A 27,987-nucleotide genomic window follows, 5' to 3' on the forward strand; every position below is an offset into this window, starting at 1 on the left:
CATTTTATTGAATTAAGCATCAAGCTTTCATCCAAACAAATGGGTCTCTGCTTCATGTCTATTTTGTGGAACACAATTAAATTAGTTTGTTTAGCTGTATATTATATGTTGGTGATTTTATAACATCAACTTTTATTAAAAGAACAGGAGTACTTGTGGCACCTTAGAGACTAACAAATTTATTTGAGCATAAGTTTTCGTGGGTTACAGCCTACTTCATCGGATGCATGTAGTGGAAAATACAGTAGGAAGATATATATATATACACACACACAGAGAACATGAAACAATGGGTGTTACTATACACACTATAAGGAGAGTGATCAGTTAAGGTGAGCTTTTATCAGCAGGAGAGAAAAAAAACTGTTTTTAGTGGTAATGAAAATGGCCCATTTCCAGCAATTGACAAGGAGATATGAGGAACTGTAAGGGTGGGGGAAATAGTTTTACTTTGTGTAATGGCCCATCCACTCCCAGTCTTTGTTCAAGCCTAATTTAAAGGTGTCCAATTTGCAAATTAATTCCAATTCAGCAGTCTCTCGTTGGAGTCTGTTTTTGAAATTTTTTTGTTGTAATATTGCGACTTTTAGGTCTGTAATCGAGCGGCCACTACAAACAGTTTTTTTTCTCTCCTGCTGATAAAAGCTCACCTTAACTGATCCCTCTCCTTATAGTGTGTATAGTAACCCCCATTGTTTCATGTTCTCTGCATATATATACACACCTTCCTACTGTATTTTCCACTACATGCATCCAATGAAGTCGGCTGAAGCCCACGAAAGCTTATGCTCAAATAAATGTGTTAGTCTCTAAGGTGCCACAATATTCCTGTTCTTTTTGCGGATACAGACTAACACGGCTGCTACTCAAACTTTTATTAAGTATATCACAAAGACCACACAACACCGTAAAGTTAGTACAATTTTTCTATTTGCCAATCTGATTCAGATATGCTAAGATTCAACTAGCACTGATCATGAAACAACCCCACACGCTGGAGGGAACAATAAAGGTAAGGCATTAGTAGCAAAAAGTGGGGAAGGTATATTATTACGCTCCCTACATAGTGTCTTGATTGTAAAAAATTAAGATAGAGAGAGCGAGACCTTTAAGTGTGGTTGTAGTCAGAAACTTCTGTAATTCACCTCATCTAATTCTTCATCTTTTTATTTATTTATTTTTTCTGATTTTTAAAAAAAGATTTTCATTATGGTAAAATCCACTAATAAACAACTTTATGACAGTAGCAACTTTTTTACTCTACAGTAGAACTTCAGAATTACAAACACCAGAGTTACGAACTGACTGGTCAATCACACACCTCATTGGGGACCAGAAGTATGCAATCTGGCATAAACAACTAAAAAAATAAAGGGAAAGTTTTAAAAAAAGATTTGATAAAGTAAGGAAACTGTTTCTGTACTTGTTTCATTTAAATTAAGATGATTAAAACAGCACTTTTCTTCTGCATAGTAAAGTTTCAAAGCTGTATTAAGTAAATGTTCAGTTGTAAATTTTTGAAGGAACAATAACGTTTTGTTCAGAGTTTCAAACATTTCAGAGTTACGAACAACCTCCATTCCCGAGATGTTTGTACTTCTGAGGTTCTACTGTACATATCTGCCCTCTGCTTCTTCTTACTTTACTAATAAAACAAGTTCTTCCTCCTGATACAGCTAAGAAAGAGCAAGATGACGACTCTTCTGTTTCATGGAGCATCAACAAATTGTCTGCTAAGTTCTGATTGCATAATCTTTTCTTTCCTACCAGTGATGAGGCATGAGCCAGACAAACAAGCTTGATTTTTCAGATCTATATTTTTTCAAAGCTGATAGTCAGAAACATTATCTTGACTTGTAAAGAGAACAAATTTGCTCTGGAAATATGGAAACCCTCAATATCATTTTTAGATCCCTTTTACTGAATAAGAAAACATGGACAAAATAAAGCACTCTCACCTGCTGTAGTACTGAGGATAAAACCTGCAGTTTTAAATGGAGATCAAAAGCCTTTTGTTTTTCCTAGGTAGTTGGTCAGCAATTAAATAGAAAGGCAGAAAAGATAGGTTAATTCCTAAACAGGTTAAGACAACTTGCTTGCAGAGAACTATGGAATTAAGATAAGGGATAAGATGCAAAAGAATATAAAATACAATAAACCATTATATTTTACACGTGTAACTAAAATATATGAAATAAAGCACTGTCTATTTCTTTTTATCTGCAAGATTCAGGGTAGCATAGCTCATTAAAGACGGCTATATTGCAAAATGTCTGGATTCTCAGGATACATTTTTGATAATATGAAATAAACCTGAAATAATGATTTGTATCATCACTAAAGAAAGTGGCTCCAGACAGATGAGTTCTTTAGTGAAGTTGAGAAACAAGAAACTTGCATTCATAGCTTTTGGACCCACATGACAACTCTCTGAAAACAGATTTCTGTGCTTCTTTTGGCAACAATCAACTATGCAATAAATACTGCGTGAGAGTCCAGGGTCAACAATGTTAATATCTCACTTTCTTATATCATTGTCAAGTTCTATCAGATGCTGATGAAATAAATTCAAGATGCAAAGACTTTTTTTTTTTTTTTTAGTAAGTCAAAGTCTCCTGGAGTTCTATACTTTTTCTTTTGTTACACGGTACATTTCTTATGTGTAGCCAGTGCTGGTATCTTAATAAAAGGACTTCTAAAGTTCCTTCTGAAGAAGGTGAACCTTTTGTATTGAGAAATCTATAAAGATTCATGTTACTAATGTGCTGTAGGGGATTACTTCGGACTAAATTTTCAGAAGTGACCATGGATTTTGGGTATCCAATTTGACATGACTTGGATCCGACTCCAAATGAAGTCAGTGCTCAGCACCTCAACAAAAGGTGTCTCAGTTTGGGCATTCAAAATTGGGGGAACCCAATATCCATATTCGCTTTTGAATTTTTTTCTTTTAAGTGTGTACCCTGGCATCCTTAGCTAAAATATTTCACCCCACACTGTTGTTCAGTATGGAGTGCGTGAATTGGTTGTCATTCTCCACCCCCCGAGATGACTCCATATCTATGATGCTGTGTGCATACAATTTGTGAAGTGCTTTAGGATAAAATAAGATTGTCTTAATTATAATAATATGAATCATAATGTACCAAAATCAAGAATTATTCTGTGTGTATCACACACAAGTGTAAAGTATTTAATAAGAAAAACATCTCTCAGGGCTTGTCTACATAGGGACATTTACTGGCATAATTATACCCATATAATTATATTGCTATTGTAATACTGATATAACTCCCCATGCCAATGCTCTTATTCTGGAATATATGCTGGTGAATTTCCCCATGTAGACAAGCCCTCAGTTTTAGGTAGAGCAGCTGTCATTCAGATATTTATAAAGCTCATGGATATCTGCACTTAGCATGCATTTTTTCTATTAATTCTTTTGTAAATGGATTAAGCTAATTTGGAATAAAGTACTCCTTCTCTGGAATAAGAGTGTCCACACACAGAGTTAATCAGGAAGGGATAATCCACTTTAAATTCACATCCTATCTTATTCCAGGTTAACTTTCATGTGTAGATAAGTCTTGAGTCTTACTGGGGTATCTTAATGTTTTCTTTAAAAGAGACTGTAGCTACCAGGTTACTCCCATTCATGAGGATAAAGGCTTTGCCATAGCTGGACCCTGGAAACAGCAGCTCCTCTTCAGACGAAGTCCAGACTGGGAATGAGTTTTTCCCTGGCCACACTTCTGCTTTCACAACTTCCCTTAATGAACTCCAGCTGTCATCTCCTCCCTCTATGACTGGCAGCTTTCCACAGCCTTTGGGGTTTGTCAGGGCTTCTCTCTTCCTTCCCAGGAAGTTGGTAAATTTTCTCCTCTCCTTGCTGATGGACAGGGACAATAACCCAGGTGCAGTCCCCTAGGATTTTTGCCACATTAGAAAAAGACTTTAATGCATTTTTCCTACAATTATGTCTGATGTTGGTTGTTCATGGAAGTATGATCTCATGGGCATAGTGGTCACTTTATAGTAGAGAATCAAGTAATGGTGTTTTTCAAAATGCAAATTGACATGTTTGCGTATCAGTCACTATAAGAGAGATATTCTTTATTTCAAGTGGGTACCTATCCCTGATGCATACAATCTGAATTAAGAGGACACTGGCAGGTCACACTTGCCCCCAAATATAGGCTTTGTAAATGTATAAAATCTAAGATAAGTAGAAAGGTTTCCATGAATTTTAAAAAGGAATATTTTAATGGAAAAGGAATTTTTATGATTGTTATATTGTGATATTCTGCAGAGGATCCAAACAGGGATCCACTGTGCTTGGTGCTGTACAAATGAGTGAGGATGAAAGAGAGAGTCACTGTCCCAGGCAGCTCACAATCGAGGGAAGTATTTATTTTTAAACAAATCAACTTGCAGGTTCTGATTCAGAAAATCATGCCTATTTAGGAAAGCACATATGACCAGCATCCAAAAGATAGAAGACAAAGCTCAGGTTTGAAGTTAATAAGCATTTGCTTATGTGCTTTCCTGAACAGGGATGGACTTTTTCAAGAGTTTAAGCGCATTGCTCAACTGAGGCCTTAGACTGTAATCCAAACATTGAAGCATAAGTAGGGAAAATTAAACTGGCTGCAAGAGTGAAATTAGTTATTCTATTTTTATGGCCTAAGCAAAAAGAAATAGAAGAAGTAAACAAAAATAGACAGACAAATAACGCAAATTTTTAAAATTCTTTTGGTTTTAATGATATAATGATGACCTGTAAACAGGCCAAGAAAGTTTGTTTTTTATAATATATGACATGCTTCTGTAAAACCTAGCTCTTCTGATTAGTGGGGCAGAGCGCAGAGCAAATCTCAGGGCTAGTGTTGAGGAAATTGTTGTCCAGGGCAAATGATAAACTTGGAACATTACTACTCATGAATATACCAAATAAGAGAGCTAAAATACGCATCTTATCACAAATGTTACTCCCAGCATCGTATCATTAAGACTTCCACAAAATGGTTTCAATATTTTGTTTGTTTGTTTGGTATTGAAATATTTTGCTAAGTTTTTAGAGGAAAAGAAGAAAAGAAGTAAGATATAAAGAGTAAATCCAGGTTAATTTCCAGACAATCTAATTAGAAAGAGAAACGTATATTGCATAACGCATAAGTTATTAAAACAGAACTTATGCAATGGGCTCTAAGAATGTCTGTGTATGAGACTAAATCTTCAGGAATACCACATATATCAAGTAAAATGTTCAAGGCCAACATTTTCAAACTTGTGTCCTAAAGTTAGGCTCTAAACTCGTATTTAGACATCCAAATGTAAATGACCTGATTTCAGAAGTGCTGAGCACTCACCAAGATCCACTGAAGCCAATACCAACATTTCAGTAGCTTGAAGACTCAGTGTTGCCAGTTCTCACAACTATACTGCCGGTCTCTTGATATAATGTGTTTTTCTTAAAGCATCAGTTCATGAAATCATGGGATTATGCGAGATTCCCAACTTCTGTTCTTTTTTTTAAAAAGTGTTTACCTCTCATGGTTGCAGAAAAAAGCTTGAAAATATGAACCTAAAAGGCTCAAAAACCAGAAAGCAAATAAATAGAATCCCAACATTTATTATTTTTAATAATACTGTAATCTTAAACCAATCTCATGATTTTTTGGAGCTTGAATGTTTAGGTTTTGCAATATTGAGGATGTCATTAGCATATACAGCTATCCCCCTCCTGCCTTAGTCTTTCATAAATTAAGTATCTCACATACAGCCCAATTTTCAAGTAAGGATGCTTAAAATAGGGTGCCCAATTCTACATTCAGGAGCTGCAACCAGCCATCAGTTACCCAATCACCTGCTTTAGACACGTAGAGTAGGCGCCACTTTCAGTACCCGAATATGAAATTGGGCACCCAATTTTGACATCTGGAATCTCAGGTTAAGATTTTCAAAACTGGGTAATGAATTCGGGTGCTCAGCTTAAGACACCTTAAAAAGAGCTTGTTTTTCAGACAGGGCTGAACATTCACCCTCTGAAAATCAGGCCCCTTTAAGGTGTCTGAAGTTGGAACACCTAAATTTTGAGGCACCAAAATTTCTGTTTTTTGTGTTTATTCCTATTGGGGATCTTCCTCTACTAAGGTCAGGGCTGGTGCAACCACTTAGGCAAACTAGGCGGCCGCCTAGAGCGCCTAGTGGTTTAGAGCGCCTAAAAGCCCGCTCAGGCGAGGAGGTGGAGTGGAGGTGAGCTGGGGAGGGGGGAAGAAGGGGGGCACGGGGAGGGCCGCCCGCAGTAACAGGGGGGGCGCATAGGGGAACCACTCCCCACCCCAGATCACCTCCACTCTGCCTCCTCTGCTGAGCACACAGCCCCCGCTCTAAGTCTCCTTCAATCGGCGCCGTAAGCCTGGGAGGGGAGGAGAATTAGAGCAGCGCCGGTGTGCTCAGCAGAGGAGAGCTGGAGCGGGCTCCTCGGGAGGGGTTAGCTGCCATGGAGGGGGGCAGGGTTAGCTTCCGCGGGGGTGTGTGTGTGTGTCCAGGCCGGGTTAGCTACCATGGAGGGGAGTGGTGCTAGCTTCTGCGGGGGGGGCGGGGGGGGGTGTGTGTCCCCGGGCCGGGTTAGCTGCCGTGGAGGGGAGGCTTGCAAGGGGGGGGGTAACTGTTGTGAGGGGGGGGGCTCCCCGGGTGGGGGGGGGGCTCCCCGGGTGGGGGGGGGCCGTTAGCTGCCGTGGCGGGTGGGGTTAGCTGCCGCGGGGCGGGGGAGGGGGGGGCTCCTCGGGTGGGAGGGGGCGGGTGGGCGTGGTTAGCTGCCGGGGGGGCGGTGGGCGGGGTTAGCTGCCAGGGGGGTGGGGTGGGGGGAAGTTTCGCCTAGGGCGCAAAACTTCCTTGCACTGGCCCTGACTAAGGTATCAGTTATATAATTTATCTATCACATATGCTATATGAATTTAGATTACTTTTCATCTTTGGGTTGCTGAGGCCCTGAATTTGTATCTGATCTTCTCAGTTTCGGTATTTCATTGCAACAAGTAGATAGCCAGTTGAAAGAGAGATTAAACAACATCTATGAAATATTCGCCAAGAATAGGAATGAAGTCAGCTCACATTTTTCTATATAGTGAGACTTCAGCAAGTTCCGCTATAAATTCCTCTGAGGCCATGACTAGTGAATAGTGTTGGGAAGTCTTGACTTCTTTATTACAGACAAACAAACATATACAACAGGCTTGGATGACTAACTCTGGAGGACCTTACTTTCTTTTAAAAACACTTAGCCAGGGATGCTGGACATTCACTTTTTGTACATTTTTAAAGTTTCTTTCTTCCTGATAAGATAATATTACAGAAAAGCATAAAATAGTTTATATATATATATATATATATATATATATAATTTAAAATGCTAAAATAAAAATAATGAATAATCCAGTATCTATTCAGGGTTAAAGTTAGAGGGAAAACCCAGGCATTCCTGTGGCTTTAGAGGTCTATAAACTTATTCACAGAAGTACACCCCCAAAACTACAGAAGTAAGGTCTCGATCACAAATAGCAAAGACTAATGTCAAGGTTCTCATTGTCACAAAATTGCTTTTTGCAATGTAATTATGTTAACTACAGCCAATTTTAAAAAAAAGCCTAGACTACAAATCATTAGTTCCCCTTCCTCACTATATGATGCCCATGTTGCTAAAACAACTTCAGTTCCTTCTCAAAAGATCCATAAAATAAAGGGCTGTGAATCACAGAGAACACAGTTCCTAATAAATTAGGGTTACCATATGTCCGGATTTCCCTGGACATGTCCGGCTTTTTGGTGCTCAAATCCTCATCCGGGGGAAATTTTCAAAGAGCCGAACATGTCCGGGGAAATAGGGAGGCATAAGCCAGGGTCCGCCCGGCACGATCCGCCGGGTTCGCAGCGCAGCCCAGCTGCCCCAGCTACAATGCTCAGGCGGGGAACGGGGGGGTCTTGGGCTTCCCTCGCGTGCGGGGGCCCCCCGGCCACTGGGGCACCCTTCCTGTGGCCCCATTGCCCCGCGCAGCTTGGAACCCGGCGGCGCAGGAGCTGTTTCCGGCGGGGACATACAGGCCGGGGAACGCGCTCGGCGGCAGGAAGGAAGCTGCGGCCGGGGCTGCAGGGACCCGCGCTGCCGAGTGTCTGAAGCCCTCAGCAGGCAGAGGCTGCCGGGTGAGCGGGGGAGCAGGGGCAGGGCAGGCGGGGGCATAGGGGCTGCAGGGCGAGTGAGGAGCAGGGGTCACAGAGGCTGCAGGGGGACGCAGAGGCTGCAGGGACAGGGTAGGCTGGGGGGTGCAGGGGCTGTAGGGCGAGTGGGGAGCAGGGGTCACAGAGGCTGCAGGGGGGGCGCAGGGGCAGGGTAGGCAGGGGCATAGAGGCTGCAGGGGCTGCAGGGCGAGTGAGGAGCAGGGGTCACAGAGGCTGCAGGGGGGCGTAGGGGCAGGGAAGGCGGAGGGCACAGAGGCTGCAGGGACGGGGGGTGCAGGGTAGGCTGGGGGGTGCAGGGGCTGTCAGGCAAGTGGAGAGCAGGGGTCACAGAGGCTGCAGGGGGGCGCAGGGGCAGGGGGCGCAGAGGCTGTAGGGTGAGTGGGGAGCAGGGCTCACAGAGGCTGCAGGGGCGGGGGAGTGCAGGGGCAGGGCAGGCGGGGGGTGCAGTGGCTGCAAGGGGTGGGGGGTGCAGGGGCTGCAGGGTGAGTGGGGAGCAGGGGTCACAGAGGCTGCAGGGGCGGAGGGGCTGCAGGGCGAGTGGGGAGCAGGGAAGCACTTAGCAACCCCCAACCAAGATCAGAGCGGGGGGGAGGAGGGGGAATGCAGGGTGCTCAGAGGAGGGGCCAGAGTTGGGGAAGGGGCGGGGTTAGGGCGGGGCTGGGTGGAGTTGGGGCGGGGGTGGGGAAGGGGCGGAGTTGGGGCAGGCCCCCGTGGAGTGTCCTCTTTTTTCAGTGTTGAAATATGGTAACCCTAAATAAATGAAAGATATAGGTGGAATCGTCACTCATTTTGAACTGTCAGACCCTGAGCAGGAAGGAGCTGGGTGATTTTCACGGGAAACAGAAGCCTCAGGTGTGGGGCTAACACTGCATCATTTGAGTGGCATTACAAACTTATCCTAGACTATCAGCATTTTTTGTCACTTGACTTTTACTGTAAGGTACTGTAGCTTAAGTATGTTGCTCACACACTGTAACCCGGGGACCTCTTGATGCCAACTGGCACCAGGCATAAGGAGTACATAGGGGTTTACAGAGATCTCTACGTCAGCTATCTATGCAACAGTTTGCCAAAGAGTGGCATGGAATCTAGTGAGAGCCAGTACCTTACTGATCATCATAATCATTGCAATGGATGGATAGATGGATATTTAAGGAATTAGATATCTATACTGAGAACTATGTCCTTAAAGTTTGTAAGGTAAGACAGGTCACCAGAAGATAACACCCCAGAAGGTAACACCCCAGTTCAGGATGGTCATTGTGCTTCTCCCTGGCTGGTCATTGTGTATTCTGTCTCTCACAATTTAAGTCCATTGCATTACTGAGCCTAAATGAAGAAATTGTGAATTCACATAAGAAAAGGTTTGCAGGAATAAACAAAAACAGCAGGGCAGGAGTGTCATTTTCCCAGTAAAGACAATGGATTTTTGTAGTATAACTAGATGTACTGAGGTACACTGGGGATCTATCTTTTACTGAGGAGACAAAGGCCATGTCTACACTACCCGCCGGATCGGTGGGTAGTAATCGATCTATCGCGGATCGATTTATTGCGTCTCGTCTAGACGCGATAAAATGATCTCCGAATCGACGCCCGTACTCCACCTTGGCAGGAGGAGTAAGAGGATTCGACGGGGAAGCCGCGGCGGTCAACTTTCCGCCGTGAGGACGGCCAGGTAAATCGAACTAAGATACTTCGACTTCAGCTACGCTAAATTGCGTATCTTCGATCTATCACCCCCCCCGCCCAGTGTAGACCAGCCCAAACTGTCAGTGCATTCTGTATTACGAAAGGAGGGTCACAGCCATCCTGGCTGGAAATCGCTGCAGAGGTTGGGTGAGCTAAATTTCATTGTACAAGACAGTATCTTATTAAGTAAGTCTAGGCTCTAGAAGACATGTTATGATTTTATTTTACATGTAACCATTTGTTTCCAATACTTTGACTTGCTATTTCTACTGCTCAAATCTCTATACTTCGTTAAATAAACTTTTACTTGTTTTCAAGTACGTAAGTCCTGTGTGTTAAATGGAACAGTGATCTGAAAGGAAATTGGTACGATGATGTATGCTTCTTCTTTGGGAGCAGCAGATCTGTGAATTCTGTGTCTAGTGGATCAGGAGCTGGGTATTTTAGAGGGATTGCTCAGAGGGCTCAAAGACTGGAGTGTGCCTATCAATAATCTGGAGTAGAGAGAGAGCGAGAGAGCAGGGGAGTGTTTTTGTTGCCCGTGTTGTAGAGCTGAAGAATGAAATTGTTTCTTTTGGTTATTACTGTTTTAATATTGTAACTCTTGTTTACTGTTTGTCTTTCAACATTGTAAATTGTTCATTACCCTTGTTTTAATAAGACTCCATATTGTAACTCAAACTCCATTTTGAAATGCTCACTCCATTTTGTAAAACCCTGCTGTAACCTTCATTTTGCAAAACCCTGCTGTAACCTTATTAGTTTAGTTTAGATATGTGAATGAGGTATGCATGAATAATGGAATCAACTTCCAGCCCCAGCCTGTCCTGATAGAGTTAAGTGCAAACACCAATGGCTGAAGATGCAGACAACAGCCCTGACAAAGTAAGAAGAGTCCACCCTAAAAGAAAAGAACAAAGGTACAATTAAAGCAAGATCAAAGTCAGGTCCGAGGCTGAAAGTCTCGTCTGCAATTGACGGGTGATCAATCACACCGAACCCAGAGGCAGCGTGACACAGCAAGACCTATAGACTCTTGATTCAAACTAAAAGCCTATTAAAAAGATAGGTGAGATGGAAGACTTTGGGTAACGTTCTGCTGCCAACACTGAAGGGCATCGGTGCATGCCCTACAGAGACTCGGCTCTTCCTTGTGCCAGGTTTTCCTGGCCAGTTAGCTGCCATGAGCTACGAACCCAAGCTGCGAAATTAAGCCACGGACTCAAGCTACGTTCAGGACTGGTAACTATCCAGCAGCTGCAGAACATCTGGTGTGTGTGTGTGTATGTGTGTAGGTATTAGCTATTGGTTATAGATCAAATTGTTGTTATAATAAATGTGACATCTTGCCTTGTCCCCTGAAACGATCCTGTGTAGTTTTATCTGCATAACAGTGGCTGGTGGGGTTGGAGAGCTGACCCCCAGCAAGAACCGACAAGGCTTCCTCACACTGAGGGCAAGTGGTAGTGAGGTGCCTCACTAATCCGGGAAGTGTCACTCTCATACAATCATCTTGGTCATCAGCTAAACCACACGCACATTTCATGAGGAACTCAGGCTACAGGAGCCCAGCATATACATTTGAAAAGCTGGATTTAATCAATATAGAGGGAAGTACATTAAAAGGTGAAGAGAGCACTGGCGTATTCAGATCCATGGGTATAAATCAACATGAAAAGACATTCAAATAAAGACAGACAAAAAAGCAGGTGGTAAATACCCTTCTAGGTTTTGGATTTCGGCACACTTCATACAAACAATGGATCAAACACATTCTGTCAGGAGAGACTCTGCATTTCAGAATCTGTATAACATTTTGATATATATGGGATCTTATTATCAGATAGAAAACGGAATCAGTAGACATGACAACAGGTCTGGAAAGCATTAAAGAGACACACAAACTACCCAGATAGAGAGGCAACAGGACGCTAATGCATCAGCATCAATTAAATGATACTGCGTAAAGGAGAGCAGGTAAAGGCTGAAAAGGTTTTCACTGACCACTTAATGAGCAGAGGTGAAAAAATAGATGCCGATATGTGTTTAGGTAAAAACAAAGGGTTAGATCCTCTGCTGGGGTACAACGGTGTAATTTCATTAAAGTCAATGGAACTACACTGATTTCCATGAACTGAGAATCGGACCAAACATAAATTAATTGCATTTGGCCTGATCTTGCAGGCTTTCCATAAGCAAAACTCTCATTCATGGAAATGGGAGCTTTGACTGCACAAGGATTGTAGGACTGGGTTTCACTTTTATCAAGTGACTGTGTTTAAACTCTTTGCCGTTCCCAGTGAACATTATATACTCTATCCCTTGTTCCACTATAAACAGGGTAACTTTCCAACCTCCTCTTTAAAGATTCTAGTTTCTAAGCTATTATCCCTCTTCTCCTTTCACTTACCTTCTTCAACTCCTCCTGAATATTTTTGCCATTTTCTTCTGAGGACAAACTTTCCTTCTGGGTCTCCGATTCTGTTCTAGGCTCTGACTCCTGCTCTTCACCAGAAGAGGTTTCCTTGTCACTCATTTTAGCAGCTAGTTCAAATAACTCGGATTTAAGCTTTTCCTCAACAAGGTCTGTCTTGATTTTATGGTGTTGATCCTCACTGCTTATATCAGCTTCTGATAAATCCTCAGAAACCTACAATGAAAATCAAAATAGCAAAAAATTCAAATAAAGTGCAAAGAAAAGAAAATCAACAGGGTTTCTACAAAGGCTACATTTACGTTCACAATACATACAAATACACTTTTCTCTGCAGGAAATCTAGAAAAATATCACAGTAGGAATCTCTAGGCGGATAGATTTTTACTTCTGTGTAGACTATGCCCAGCATATTTACTTTCAGAAGACAATAATATTTCTCTTTTCTGCTCTTTTCCATATTACATGAAATAAAGCAACAGGTCCATAAATAATGAGCTCCCTCTGTGCAAATAATAAAACACTCTCATATTATAGCACTCTTCACCAAAACACTGTACAAAGGAAACCCTACATCATCATCCTCAGAGTCATTTTACAGATGAGGAAACTAAGACAGAGAGGTGAAGTGGCTTGCACAAGGTCACATGTTCAGTGGCTGACTTCAAGTCCTGTCTCCTAGCCAGGTCCTCTGACTCCCAGCCTGGTGTACTACCCATGGGTCTACACTGCTTCTTTAAGAATTATTGGAAACAAGTTCAACCTTTAGATGCACAATGTTTTCTTAGCATTTGATCCTGAAAGATGCAGAGCACTCATAGTTCCAGTTAGCTACAATGGCAGTCATGGTGCTTAGCACCTGTTAGGATAAGGACTTCAGTCTGGAGACAAAATGGAAAAAGGAGAAATCCCCTTATGTAGTTATAAGTACTTTTTCTAGGATGTCTGGCCCACATTTTACAAAATGGAGACACTTCTGAGCACTGAAAGCTATCATTAAAAAATGGAACTTTTCATCTCTTCCAGTAGGGATGAGAAGAAATATCAGATCACAATTCCCAGTACTAAGGATCCAGCTACACGTCGAGCTGGGGTGTGATTCCCAATGTGAGGAGACGTTCTTGTGCTAGCTGTCATCCAGCTAGTGCACTAAAAATAGTGGTGAATGGGCTAGCTGCCCGAAGTATGTACCCGACCAACATACTCCAGTTGCTAGCCCCTCCTATGGTTTGTGATGCCATGAGTACGTTCTATTTTTAGCACACTAGTTCTATCAGAGCTAGCCCAAGTATGTCTTCTTGAGCTGGGAATCACACCCCTAGCTCAAAGTGTAGACGTAGTCTAAGTGTCAGGAATTCTTTGAAAAAGAACACAGTCATAGATCTAAATGTCTGGGGAGAGAGGATACAAAGAACGCAGATTCTAATCCACAAACAGCAACTGCACAGCACTTGGCATAAATAGATGATTGATGGCAACTCTAAGAAAGGAAATAATATAGATTATGACACTAAGAAAAACAAGCTAGGCAATCTTATTTACCTGGTGCTCTCCCACTGACAGGACTGGAGAATGCCAGGGAGATTAACAATCTGGATTCTTCGCTTCCATTCATAAGAAACAGAACAGTAGATTTGTTTTGTGAGGCTAGTTTGTTTGCATTCCCAAATGCAGTATTCCCTGGATGTATCTACCGCTTGGAAATCTAAAAACTATGGTAATTTTGACATTTCCCTCATAACTTGACCAGTTATGCTTTGTTACTCATGATGGAAATCTTACCTTGCTGTGGAGCCCTTTCACAATTTTGTATCTGTCATTATTTGTGAGCACAAATGAGATCATGCAGCTCTCTAATTAATAATGCAAATCAGGTAGCTGGACATTTAATTTGCACCCACAAATCTGGAGGTTGTTTTTGAAAATTAGGATCAGGGTACCACTGTTGCTGCAAAAATGGCTGCCACAATGGAAGGGGACTCCATCTGGATTTAATGGATTTACTAGATTAATGGATTAATTTTTCCACCAAAGCACCAGTTTTTGCACAGTGAATAGTTTTCTCATCACTTGAGCTTCCAAATTGTTCTGAACAAGATGGGGTTGCACCTGAAGAACAGAGCCTCAAATGGAAATGTTTCCACTCTATTTTTACAATGTTACAGTAGAACTTTCAGTATGTTTAAAAGACCTATCTCCTTCCAACCCTTTAATTCAAATACCTTCTCCTCTCCCTGCTCCGAAGACTTACCCAGCACTTGCACTAATGGCACCTCGTAGGAAAATGTCAACAGGAATGGTGAAAGATACAGAAATTGTGCAGAAATATGTTGCATGTCTGTCAATAGATTTGCAATGGAAGGCATGGACTCATATTGTCTCGACGATCAGAGTTTGTTGCTGAATCCCTGAATTTGAAACTCGGAATAGTGACAGATATAATTAATTTGGGGCTAGGCAGTGTGGTTAATCATTGCACTAATATTTCAGATATGCAGATCTGTTTTCAAACACTGGTTAAGAGCTCAAGTGAGACACCGGTGGTCTCCATGTACAGTAATAGAGACTGGACAATTTTGTATTCAAAGCCATCAGATGATTCTCTACAATCTAATCAAGAAAGGCCAAGACTGAAATTTCAGAAGGTATTGCCTGTTAGGACTGAGGTACAGTGGCAAAGCAGGTCTGAGGGAAGAATTTTAGACATAAGACTTAACTTAAGACTGCGAGTCTTTCATTGAGGTCACAGAAGTCACGTATTCTGTGCGTTTCCGGGACCGCCAGGACTTCTGCAGCGGACGGTGCGGGTGACCCGAGGGCTGCCCGAGCAGCTGGGGCGCCCCCAGAGCCAGCTGCATTGGCTGCTGCTTGGGAGGCCCCAGGCAGCTGGTCCCGGTCGCTGCCTCGGAGTAGTGGCGGGGCCCTGGACTGTCCCCCGCCCCCAAGCAGCAACGATGGGGGCCTGGGTCACCCCCCCCCCAACAGCAGCACCCTGGGCCATCCCCCACCCTGAGCAGCAGCGGCGCTGGGGCTCCAGGCTGCACTCCCTTGAAGCAGCAGTGCTGGTGCACCGGGGCACCACCCCCCCAGCAGCAGTGGTGGCGTGTCGGAGTCCCCTCTCCCCCAGTGCAGCAGCACTGTCTGCTGGAGCGCACCCTCCCCAGCACCTGCAGCACCCTGGAGCCCCCCAGAGCACCTAAGATTTAGTCAGGGGTATTTATAGGACAAATCATGGACAGGTCACGGGTGTGAATTTTTGTTTATTGGCCATGACCTGTCCATGACTTTTACTAAAAATATCCGTGACTAAATAGTAGCCTTATTTATACTATCCCGGCACAAGCCAGTGCTATTAAATCCTAATATTCAGGGGCACCAAATTCACAAATTAGTTTAAAGAATCCATATTGAGGTTGACTGGACCAGATGTCCTCTTGATACTGAAAATACTACACCAGCCTTTCAAACCAAGAACTGCAGCACTTAAAACACTTGCTCTCTAAGGACCTGATCCAAAGTCCATTGAAATTAGTGAGAGTCTTTCTAGTGACTCCCATGTGCATTGCATCAGGGCCTAGCAGAGCAATTCAACCAACTAGCCCACAGGGGTATTGGCTTCATTAGGGAGATAAAAGGGTGTGTGTAAGTTGAGCTGTCTAACTTGAGGTTAAAGCCGAGGTCATTTGTAGTTTTCACACAAGGAAGCAGACAAAGTTAAAGTCTACAGGGAAGCCTAGTCTTTAACTTGACCTGTTACATAGTGTAAAAGCTAAAAATTTGTTTTCACTAGAATTCACCTCCTGTTAGCTGATTTCACTTAAGGACACCTTCCCCCCCCAGTGAAGACACAACCTCAGAGGATTGAGTTTGTTGAGATCATGGATGCAGCTATGCTTGCTGTGTACGGTTGCCAATTTTGGTTGGACATATTCCTGGAGATTTAATCACATCACATAATCTTTAATTAAAGATTCATCTTTAATTAATGGAGACTCCAGGCCAATCCTGGAGGTTTGGCAACCCTATGCTGTGCCATCCTTCCCCCGCCCAGCCTGCTGCTTTCTTGTGAGTAGCCTGAGGATTTATATTTGCGGCAATGCAGGGAGAATTATGTCCAATGTTGTACACTGTGGTCATTGTGTTGTTCATAGGCTTCTTGGCTGAAACACTGAGCTTTTAACAAAGTTACAGTGAAAGTTTTGTGATGACATGATGCATTTTTCTGTATTTTTTTTAAATCAACTGTATTTTTAGGGCAGGTCACTTTGAGGGCCTTGTCAACCTTAACAACAAACCAACCAAAAATGTACTTTCTTCTCTTGTATGAAAAGTTTTCTTCAGAGTTATGCAGTGGTAGTTTACAGTTCACATAATCTAGCCTAGTTTTATACCATCTAATGTCTCATCTTTAAAGTCAATGTATAAATTCACACTGGCATGTATCAGCAACAGATATACCTATTTGCAGAGGCAAGTACTAAGGGCCACATTTTGCTTTGTTACACTTGTGTAACTGAGAATAGGACTTGGCCCACAGCTTCTAAACTATAAATGTTTTAAGAAAATGAAGTGTACCTTTCCCACAAGATATTCTGCAAATTGCATGTAAAATCATCATCAAGTCAGTGTAATCAAAACAAAATATGCACAAAAAAGGAAAAAAGTGAACTCAGTAGTGCTAAAACAAAACTAAAAACATTCAAATTAAATTCTTCCAAGACAAACCAATTTCAAATAGCAAAAGTAAACCCAAATTATACTGTAACTAATTAAGAAAAATACCACAAAAAATGGGCGTTGCTATAATCAGTAACCGCACTGAAGTTCACATGGAAAATGAGGGCCTACTCTCTAAATGAGGGCAAAGACATCGTATAAAATGTTCACTTTACTGGTACTTTTCAATGTTTGTTTGCACTTAGAAGTCCCATATTTCCAATAAATGAATCACAAGCGCCATCTAGTGGGGCTTGAAATTCAGAGCACACACTTCAGAGTAGCAGCCGTGTTAGTCTGTATCCTCAAAAAGAACAGGAGTACTACAAGTACTCCTGTTCTTTTAGAGCACACACTGTATCCCGCCTTCACTTATAGCTTTGTCAAGATAGCATAGAACTATATGACAAGATTTTAATTAATGGATAATGCCATTTTATAAGAGCAATAGCTGACTTCATAATGAAATTAGGTCAAATTAATCTAAAGCAATCAAGTACTGTAGTTTTCATCATACAATGATGCCAATGGAATTAAACACCATTATTATTCCCCTCAAAATATAAAGTGAAGTTAAGTTTGAAGATTCATATAAGTGGTTTGAGTGCATATAATTTTTCAAGGCTATTAGTTAAAAATAGAATTAGAACACAGAGATAAGGGTTGTACTTCCCAACCAAGACAGCCAAATTATCTTAAGTCTGCTCTGTAGAGATACTAGCCTACCATCAGGGCCGGCTCTAGGTTTTTTGCCACCTCAAGCAAAAAAATTTTTGGCTGCCCCACAGCCCTGGGCTCTCCCCCTCCCCTCCACCACCAGGGCCCTCTCCCACCCTCTGCCGCCCCAGTCCTGGGCTCCCTCCCGCAAATGTGACCTCGTTCACCACAGCGATTCCCGTTTACACTTGCAGTCAGGGCCGGTGCAACCTATTAGGCGACCTAGGCGCTTGCCTAGGGCGCTAGGATTTGGGGGGCGGCATTTTCTTCAGTGGCGACCACGGCGGCCGATCTTCGGCCGCCCCTGGTCGTTAGGCGGAGGGAGCTGGGGCAGGGGGCCACCTGCAGCAAGTAATGGGGGTGTGTGTGTGTGGCACGCAGGGGAACTCCCCGCCCCAGCTCACCTCGGTGCAACTGTATCGGCACTAGTGTTGTGACTAGTGGAGCAGCAGGCCTTCTATCACAGGTAAGGGCTAGAGGTGTAAACACTCCAACCAAATAACACCTGCAGAAACAGAACAATTGGTCGGGACAGTCAGAAGAGCGGAGCCGATTGCTAATCGCCTTATGGAGAGAGAGATAGGGGAGAAGAAATGGTTCACTTCCTTGATTCAGCCACACCATCCTGTTACTTTAGAAGATGACCTAACCAGGGAATTTATATCTTAATTTCTCTTAAATACCTGAGACAGGATGCAGGGGAACTACCTGGTCCCTAATAAATAATGGGGTTGAAGCCAGCTCTGCTTGCCCCTTGTCTTACTCAGGTGTAAGAGTGACTACTTGGGAGACTGCCTTTGGGACAATCAGGCCCCATACAGGACTCCAGTCACATGACTGGTGTGATTTCCTGCTTACTTTCTGCTTAGATTACATTATTTTACTTCCTTGTTATAAAAACTGCCCTTTGAGGAAAGACTTTGCTCTCTGCAAATGTGCTAATTATTTCTGAACCCGAGTCATTACATTCTGACAGTTTACAATTTTCTCTCTTTTTGTTATGAATGACAACATCCTTATAAAAGCAGCATGTAGAGAGACACCCACATGCACAATGCCTAAATACAATACAGTGGGAAATTAAAAACAGCCATTACTTGGATTATAATTCAGTAACAGCCCATAGCTTTTACATTCCTGTTCATAACAATCCTCACCAGTGTTCTCCATTAAAAGGATGTTTGCCAGCAGTTACCCCACAATATTATCTGAGATAGCTCACTTGTTTCCCATTCCAAGAAGAGTGAAAAATGTAGCTACCCATATACCACTGTGTGCTAAATGTTGGGAAATTCTATTTTTTTTAATAGCAACCTCTGTATTGTACTGTACTACTAATGCCACTGTATCGCCTGGAAGTGATAGGGAACAAAGTGATGAATATACAGGAATGACCAATAACAGTTTATGCATCACATTGCCTTCTACTCAATTTTGATAAGGGATAAAAAAGTTGAGTGTGCTTTCTCTCCTGGATATGATCAGTGCATTGCTGTGAGTAAGTCTGAGCTGATTTTTTAAAGTGCCTTCTAGTACATACAGTGTTCACAGATTCTAAGGCCAAAAGGGGCCATCGTGATAATGTAGTCTGACTCCTGTCTAACAAAGGCCGCAGAACTTCCCCAAAATAATTCCTAGGGCAGAGATTTAAAAAAAAATCCAATCTTGATTTAAAAATTGCCAGTGATGGTGAATTCACTAGGACCCCTGGTAAATTGTTCCAATGGTTAATTACCCTCACTGTTAAAAATGTACGCCTCGTTTCCTGTCTAAATTTGTCTATCTTCAAATTCCAGCCTTTGGGTCATATTATACTGTTCTCTGCTAGACTGAAGAGTCCATTAGCAAATATTTGTTCCCCACGTAGATACTTATAGACTGTAATCAAGTCACCCCTTAACCTTCTCTTTGTAGAGCCCTGCATGGATACACAATTTATATCCCCGGATGCGGATATCCGTGGCTACAGTGTGGATATCCACGGAGCTGCAGGGCAACAACGAGCGAGACCAGCAGGACCATGGCCAGCGACAGGTCCAAGAACCGCAGCAGCGAAAGCAGCAGCATGTCAGGCCACAGCACACAAGAGCCAGCGCCCAGCCCTGGCAGCTCCTGCAGCCTAGCTGTGCCGCCCCCATCCCCGCCTACTGGGGCGGACACCAGGCTCACTGGCAGCTGTCCCTAGTCACGCTAGCGTGTGCAAGCAGCTCGCTTGCTCCCGGACAGGAGTCGCACACCACTGCGGCTTCATATGCTGCTTGCAGGACCCCGCTAGAAACACACCCACTCAGTGATGGTTCCCCATTACAATTACATTTTGAGACCTATCAGTTAGCCAGCTTTTAATCTATTTAATGTTTGCCATGTTAACTATATATTGTTTTAATTTTTAATGGAAAAGTTATTGTAGCATTAAGCCAAATGTTTTACAGAAATCTAAGTATATTACATCAACACTATTATCTTTATCAACCAAACTTATAATATCATAAAAAGATACCAAGTTAGTTTGACAGGATAGATTTTCCATAAACTAATGTTGACTGGCATTAATTCTTTATTAATTGAGTCCCGTATCAGCCGCTCCATTATTTTGCCCGGGACTTATATCAGATACACAGTCCTATAATTACCTGGGTTATCCCATTTACCCTTTTTAAATACTGGCACAACATTAGCTTTCTTCAAGTCTGCTGAAACTTCCCTGATGTTCTAAGACTTATTGAAAATCAACAGTAACTGTCCACTGAGCTCCTCAGCCAGCTCTTTTAAAACTATTGGATGCAAGTTATCCAGACCTACTGATTTAACTACATCTAACTTTAGTAGATATTGTTTAACATCCTCCTGAGATATTAGTGGAATGAAAAGAGTGTCATCATTGTCATATGATGAGACTGCATCATCTGTTTTTCCCCAAATACAGAACAGAAACATTTATTGAACACTTCTGCCTTTTCTGCATTATCACTGTGATTAGTTCTGTGACTATTTCCATCTAGTAATGAACCAATACTATTGTCAGGATTCTCTCTGTTCCAATATACTTAAAAAACTCCTTCGTATTGTCCTTATCTCTGCTGGCCATAAATTTTTCCTTGTGTCCCTTTGCTTTTCTTATAAATTTTCTACAATTGCTAGCTTCTTATTTATATTAATCGCTATCAACTTCCCTTTCTTCCATTTGTTAAATTGTATTTTATTTTTTTTATAGCTGCCTTCGCTTCCCCTCTAAGCGAGATCAGTTTTTAAACCAATATGGTGTTCTTCCTCAATTGTGTTTTTTTGGGCATCTAATAAAATGTTTAGAAACAATTACCAATTATAATTCATATTTTTCTGATTAAATTCTTCCTCCCAGCTAATTTGACTCAAATATTTTCAGCTTTGTGAAATTGGCCATTTTAAAGCACCAAGCATAGATATTGCTGGTTTGGACTTTATTCTGTTTGCATATTATAAATGGATTAAGTCATGATCACTTGTACGTAAACTATTGTTAATTTTTAGTTCTGTGATCAGTTCTTCTTTATCTGTCAAGATGAGGTCCTAATACAGAATTACCCTGTGATGGTTGCAACACTTGAGTCAAGTTGAATCAGGAAGTTGTCATCTATGATATTTTGAAATTCCAAGGATGTTTTAGTACTGGCAGCCTGAGACCTCCAGCATATGTCCCTCAAATTGAAGTCCCCTATGACCACACACATTTTTTCCCGACAGATTACAGATAGGTACTTAAGGAGCTGGTCATCCTGCTCCCTAGTGTGATTTGGTGGCCTGTAGCACATATATACAAGACCCCATTTTGTGCTTTACTTCTTAAGACATTCAAGACCATCTTCTGAGGGACTCAGAAACAGATAATGCCATTTTTGACAAACTGTGCCACTCCCCCCGCCTACTTTTGCTTACTCAATCCTTCCTATATAAGCAAATGTAGTTACCTGATTTGTGCTCAAATTCTTCTTGTGGGTTTTTGTGTGATTTTTTCCTTCACTTAATTCTTCTGAGACAATTTTGCTCTTTCTCCACCTTCTAGACCTCTTTTCTAAATCATAATGGACTTCCTCAGTCTCACTGCTATCTGAATACTCTAAACTGTCAGCCTGTGGATTGAAATTTACATCCAGTTCTCCATGTAAATGTGCTTTTTCCACTCTGGGTTTGTCACTCTGAGTTCTCCTTTGTAGCCAGGGAAGTTTGCTAGATTCTCTAGCCTCCCTTGAGGAATTTACTGAAGATGTTTCAGAATCAGAGTACACCGTCTCTGTATTGGTGTATAGCCCAGATGAAGGTGAGGTCACTGGCTGGTACGGATCACTGCCATAAGCCCATTCAGTATTGTACTGGGAATCGGTATAATAAGAATCCTCGGACAACTGCTTGGGCCTCCGACGCAGCTTGTTCAAGGCCACATTCCAGTCGTAGTCGTCCTCGCTATCCGAGCCCATCTCGTCATAAGCAGACACAACACTAGATTCATTCTCCAAAGCTTTGAATACTTGGCTCTTTGGTTTGGCAAGCATTCTAGGGCGAGGCAACGTAATGCTCTGCAAAGCCACCCAGTTCCCATCAGTGCTTTGTAAAACAGGAGGTGGACCTGTGAAATTAAAACAAGAACAAATCCCCTAATTATTACTTTATTATTTCAGTTTGACAGGCTGACTTTTGCACAGTCAAATAAGGATTTTAGCAGCGACTAGCCATTCTGGGTATGTCTACACAGCAAAATCGGAGGGCTAGCTGCATCGGCTAGTGAGCTGAGTACTTAGCCAGGGTCCTTGCCAGGCTTGTCTACCCATGCTGAAGCACGCACCATGTTGTCTTTATTGCTATTGCTACCCACACTAACTGGATTCAAGCTAGCTTGAGTAGGCTAGTCTGTGCCCAGCTTCTGCTGTGTAGACATACCCTCTATGATGGGACCAGCACAAGATAATGACAGACACAATGAATATGTGGTACGCTACATAGATTTTATCATACCCTGAATCAGGGATCTTCCAGATTATCCCATTTTAATCAGAAGTCACCACAGAATTCTGTGGGGACATCTTTTTAAAATATATGTGACAATAGGGTCCAAGGTTAGGCTATACAGCCTGTGTTTCAGGCTAACCTAAAATTCAGAAAAGAAAAATATGCAAGAAATACTACCTATCTACTCAAACTGTAAAGCTTACATTGCTTCTAAATATAGACTCCATTGTCAACAGGACATGAAATGTCTTTTAATGGGAAGTTTGAACATCTGATGGGTTTATTATTCATATTTCTCATAATGACTGTAGAACTAAACAGTATTGTGGATTTGCATACTCTTCTTAGCATAATGAATCAAATTATATCTGCCATACAGATTTCTTTCAGAGGCACAATTGACGGTTCAGATTATCCATTAGAAGGCCACAAATACAAGCTACAGGCAGAGCATTACTGTTCTAAAGTTTTAAACCAGATTTTTTACATGAACAGTTACATTTAAAATATTGATTTTTTATGTATCTTTATGTATTTTTCTCCCTTCAATTTATATGTGTAAATATATGGAACTCAAGATCACAAATTTTATTTGGCATTCTTATTTTCCCAACACAGAACATAATGATGGAATAAATATGCCATATAGTAGCCATGCTTTGAGTTTTGGAACAATTTTTCCCTGGAGCATAAACAAAACTACAAACAAAAACAAAATCAAAACAAAACCCCTAGAACTCTCCACCAACAAAATGGTAATTAAACTGATAAGATCTGCCAAGCTTCTTATTTTCAATTATTAATTTATTTAAATCTTTTTGGCCTGTTTTCATTCCCAAATTTTATGTTAATTAAAAGAAATTGAGTGAGTGCCTCAGGAAGTAATTCTGCTTCTTGCAAACAATTTTTGAAGATCTAAATCTGTTGACAGGCTTGGCTGTTTAGCTTAGACCTGGCTTAATATGAACCAAGAACATTTGCCTTCTTTTATCGCCACAGAAAAACTACAAATTTGTTACAAAAGGGGTGACACCTGTTGTGCAGGGTAAGAAAGTTAACAAAGATCCAATACCATAAAGTTAAATGTGAAACCAGTGCAACCCGTATGGTGTGGAAGAAGTTTGTTCCCTCCTCAAATACTGTAGCAAGACAATGCAAGGTCTAGAAGGCCCCAGACTTGTACTACTGTTTGCCCCCGGGGAACACTTACACGTGCAGGTGTAACATCTTGCAGACAGAGTTGCTGGTATGTGGGTTGCCACTAGGGGAACCATCTCCAAATTGCACAGTACAGTTGAGACATTAGGATGTTGGTAAAGTAAAAACTGTCTATGCTGATAATAAGTATCGTGTGGTGGCTAAAAAGAACCACTTCTGGTAGGGAACAGAGAATGTTATTTTAATTAGCTTCTGTTCTGTTTGCCAACTATATTTCCTGTGGTAATAAATATTTTGTTTGTATTTTGTACCAATTTTTTATAATGCAATTAAAATAAAAGCAAAATGAAAATAAAAATAGGTTTTAAAGACAAACTAAGCTTACAATGTAAAATCACACCCTAGTGGGCTACACCATAGGAGGTGAGCTTCTACAGCCTGCTTCGTACTCTAAGCCTTGCGTTAATAGTAATTCGAATAATTACAACTACTATTGTCTTAAAAGTGTGTTGCTGGGTAATAAACTTAAAAAAAGAAAGAACAGAAAATAAAAACTATAATGCAAATAAAACAAATGCTAATATAAAAAGGAAAAAATAAAAGCAGTGAAATGTAGTCCTGGCTTGACATGAGTGATTGGACACGGTAAGGCCTCATTTCTTGGGAGACAGGATTAGGAAGGTAAATGGATCAGCAGGCTAGAAACAGAATGACTGTACTACCTAAGGTAAGGGGGAACACCAACAAACCATTTACAATGGACAAGATAACAATCGATAAGCCTGGAAAGTAAAATGAGGTAATGAGTAAGTTGTTCAGTGACTGTGTGCTGTACAAGGATTGGTTCCTACTAGGGTGACCAGATGTCCCGATTTTATAGGGACAGTCCTGATATTTGGGGCTTTTTCTTATATAGGCTCCTATTACCCCCCACCCCCTGTCCTGATTTTTCACACTTGCTGTCTGGTCAGCCTAGTTCCTACAAAGTGATAGTAGGGATAAGGAGGTGCTGCTTCCGTTGTATAAGGCGCTGGTGAGACCTCATTTGGAGTACTGTGTGCAGTTCTGGTCTCCCATGTTTAAAAAAGATGAACTCAAACTGGAACGGGTGCAGAGAAGGGCGACTAGGATGATTAGAGGAATGGAAAACCTGTCGTATGAAAGGAGACTAGAGGAGCTTGGGTTGTTTAGTCTGACAAAACGAAGGCTGAGGGGGGATATGATTGCTATCTTTAAATATATCAGAGGGGTAAATACAAGGGAGGGAGAGGAATTATTCCAGCTTAGTACTAATGTGGACACGAGAACGAATGGATATAAACTGGCCGTGGGGAAGTTCAGGCTTGAAATTAGACGAAGGTTTCTGACCGTCAGAGGGGTGAAATATTGGAACGGCCTTCCGAGGGAAACGGTGGGGGCGACGGACCTGTCTGGTTTTAAGATTAAGTTACATAAGTTTATGGAGGGAATGGTTTGATGGTAAAACATAGTAGCCAAGGAATACCAAGCAATGGTGGGTAAATAATATAATGGCTAACAGAGGTCAGGCTAGAAACTCTTGCCTAAATGCTCGGGGTCTTACTGATCGCCATATTTGGGGTCGGGAAGGAATTTTCCTCCAGGGTAGATTGGCTGAGCCTCTGGAGGTTTTTCGCCTTCCTCCGCAGCTTGGGGCAGGGATCACTAGCAGGAGGGTCTCTGCCAATTGAAGTCACTAAAACACAGGATTGGGGACTTCAACAGCAGAGTCCAGGGAAGGGGTAGGGACGGTTTTGTGGCCTGCAGCATGCAGGGGATCAGACCAGATGATCATAATGGTCCCTTCTGACCTTAAAATCTATGAGTCTATGAGACCAAGCCAATCCCATGTGATGCAAAACGTGATGCAATGAATACTAAACACAATATATTGTGTTAATGCATATAAAAGAAGAGGTCTGTTGTGTAACTTTGAATGTGTGGTATGTCCTATAGTCTGATCAGCTCTGTACAGCTCTGCTGTCTGCCAAATAAGGGAACCTGAGTGACAAGACTGGTGTTGAACCGAATGTGTCTCAGGGGAACCCCAACATTCAATGCTTAACTAATTAAATTCAAACTAGTTGTGCTTCTGCCCACTGTCCCAAAACACATACAAAGTTCATGGTCATTTGTTTTGAGCAGCTGCTGCCTGTGGCATAGCTGAATTTGTTAAAATGTATTTTAGTTGATTAGAAAAGTGAAGTATGTTAGCTGATTAGCAGGGGGAAGGCAACAACATACAGAGAAGTTACTTACAAAGAGTAACATTGACTTTATCCCTCCAGCTAATGATGTCAAATACTGTTTATTAGAAATCTCTTTGATGTAAATTAAAAGGCACTTGCCTGACATAACAAAAGACATGAGGCACAAATTGTGACGTCACTGGTGCCTTACATTATGAATTCTTTGTGTAAAAATAAGAATGGCCAGAGAAATGAGCTCAGTGTGGAACCGGTCACCTGTAAATGAAAATTCAGAGCTGGTTTCTGTGCCACCTGGCCCTTGTGCAGTCATTTACATCTGTACAAAGCAGTTGCAAAGTAGATGTAAACACTACTAATTTAGGGCTAGTCTACACTGGCAATGCTAAAGTGCTGCCATGGCAGCGCTTTAACATGGCTTGTGTAGTCACGGCAGAGTGTTGGGAGAGCGCTGCAAGCTATTCCCCTCGGAGAGGTGGAGTACTCACAGCGCTGCGAGAGGTGGAGTACTCACAGCGCTGCGAGAGGTGGAGTACTTACAGCGCTGCGAGAGGTGGAGTAATCACAGCGCTGCAAGAGGTGGAGTAATCACAGCGCTGTGAGAGAGCTCTCGCAGCGCTGGCAGCGCGACTACACTTGCGCTTCACAGCGCTGCCGCGGCAGCGCTGGGAAGTCCTGAGTGTAGCCAAGGCCTAAGCTATGGTTAAGTAATTGCTAAATACTAAATGACTGTGTAGTTGACTTCAGTGGGACTTCAGGGGGTGCTTAAATTTAAGCACATGCTTAAATGCTTTGCTGAATCCAGGCCTTGGACAGGAATCCTACCCATAAGAATAACACTTTCTATATGAATGACAAGAGGTTATTTGGAGCAAAAGTTAACCCAGCAATGAATATTTCATTAGCTCACTGTTTGATATTACTTTATTGTTATTTTATGCACCAAGGGCCAAATTCTGAAGTCCTTATTCAGGGAAAACTAGTAGTATCATGATTAGTGCCATTGTTTGATTATTGTTGTCATACGAGGCATCACAAAGGTAGTGCAGGCTTTTTCTTTTTCCATTTAGCGCTTGACCCTGCCTCTCACTGAAGTCAATGGGAGTTTTGCCACTGACTTCAATAGGAGCAGGACTGGGTGCGTACTTCAAGTTTAATTTGTTCAACAGGAAAAACAGAAGGTGGTGTCATACTGGTACTATAAATATTTACTTGTTTCATTCAGTCTATCCACACTTTTCCAGCTAGGTAACGCAGACAGTTTGTGTTCCCTCTGTCTCCTGACTAGGCCTTTCTGCTGCTTCCAAAGAATCTCAGGCATAGATGACGCTAGGTCCAGATCTTTGCTTGGTGTATCTTCACTAGTCAGTGAGAATGCAGACTGAGACCTCTGTTGAAATAAAATTCAAAGAACATTATCTAAAAATAGTAGTAGCCAACTATTGAAGTATTAATTCCAATTAGCAATAAACAGTAACATTCTGCATGTCAAAGAAGTGTAGGGAATGAAATCAGCCTGAGAATGGAATTTTATTAGTTCAAAACAACATTCTTGGGCTTGGATAGCGTGTTTACATGCATTTAAAATGCAATTGCTTCCTGTGAGGAAGGCAGGGAATTGTTTGTATTGCTAGGCACAAGATTAAAAGTAGTTACCCAAGATGAAGCCATACAAATTTGTCAGTCTGGGAGTGCTGCTTGAAAGCATCAGTCCACTTACATGTTAGCCAGGGACGAGCCCAGAACAGTGATACAGAACATTCTGACGCATTGCTTCCAGTGGCGCCAAATTGAAGAGGTTAAAAAAAAAAAAGAAAATACAAC

At 42.0% G+C, this 27,987-nt stretch overlaps 1 protein-coding gene across 12 annotated transcripts in view; it reads right to left on the reverse strand.

Annotated features, from left to right (window-relative positions):
* The window catches only part of MYRIP (myosin VIIA and Rab interacting protein), a 373,571-nt gene that overhangs the window by 24,863 nt on the left and 320,721 nt on the right, over positions 1 to 27,987 (reverse strand). For 6 of the 12 annotated variants that reach the window (XM_065587122.1, XM_005278577.5, XM_005278579.5 and 3 more), the window contains 4 exons: positions 27,376 to 27,553; positions 21,745 to 22,400; positions 12,341 to 12,580; positions 1,959 to 2,021 (listed from right to left, as the gene is read on the reverse strand). In XM_065587122.1, the coding sequence (XP_065443194.1) occupies positions 1,959 to 2,021; positions 12,341 to 12,580; positions 21,745 to 22,400; positions 27,376 to 27,553 (1,137 nt within the window). The remainder of the gene's footprint in view (positions 1 to 1,958; positions 2,022 to 12,340; positions 12,581 to 21,744; positions 22,401 to 27,375; positions 27,554 to 27,987) is intronic. The other 6 variants (XM_065587126.1, XM_065587123.1, XM_005278578.5 and 3 more) reach the window with 1 other exon arrangement.

Source organism: Chrysemys picta, chromosome 2, assembly GCF_011386835.1.
Source record: "Chrysemys picta bellii isolate R12L10 chromosome 2, ASM1138683v2, whole genome shotgun sequence".
NCBI classification, from domain to species: Eukaryota; Metazoa; Chordata; order Testudines; family Emydidae; genus Chrysemys; species Chrysemys picta.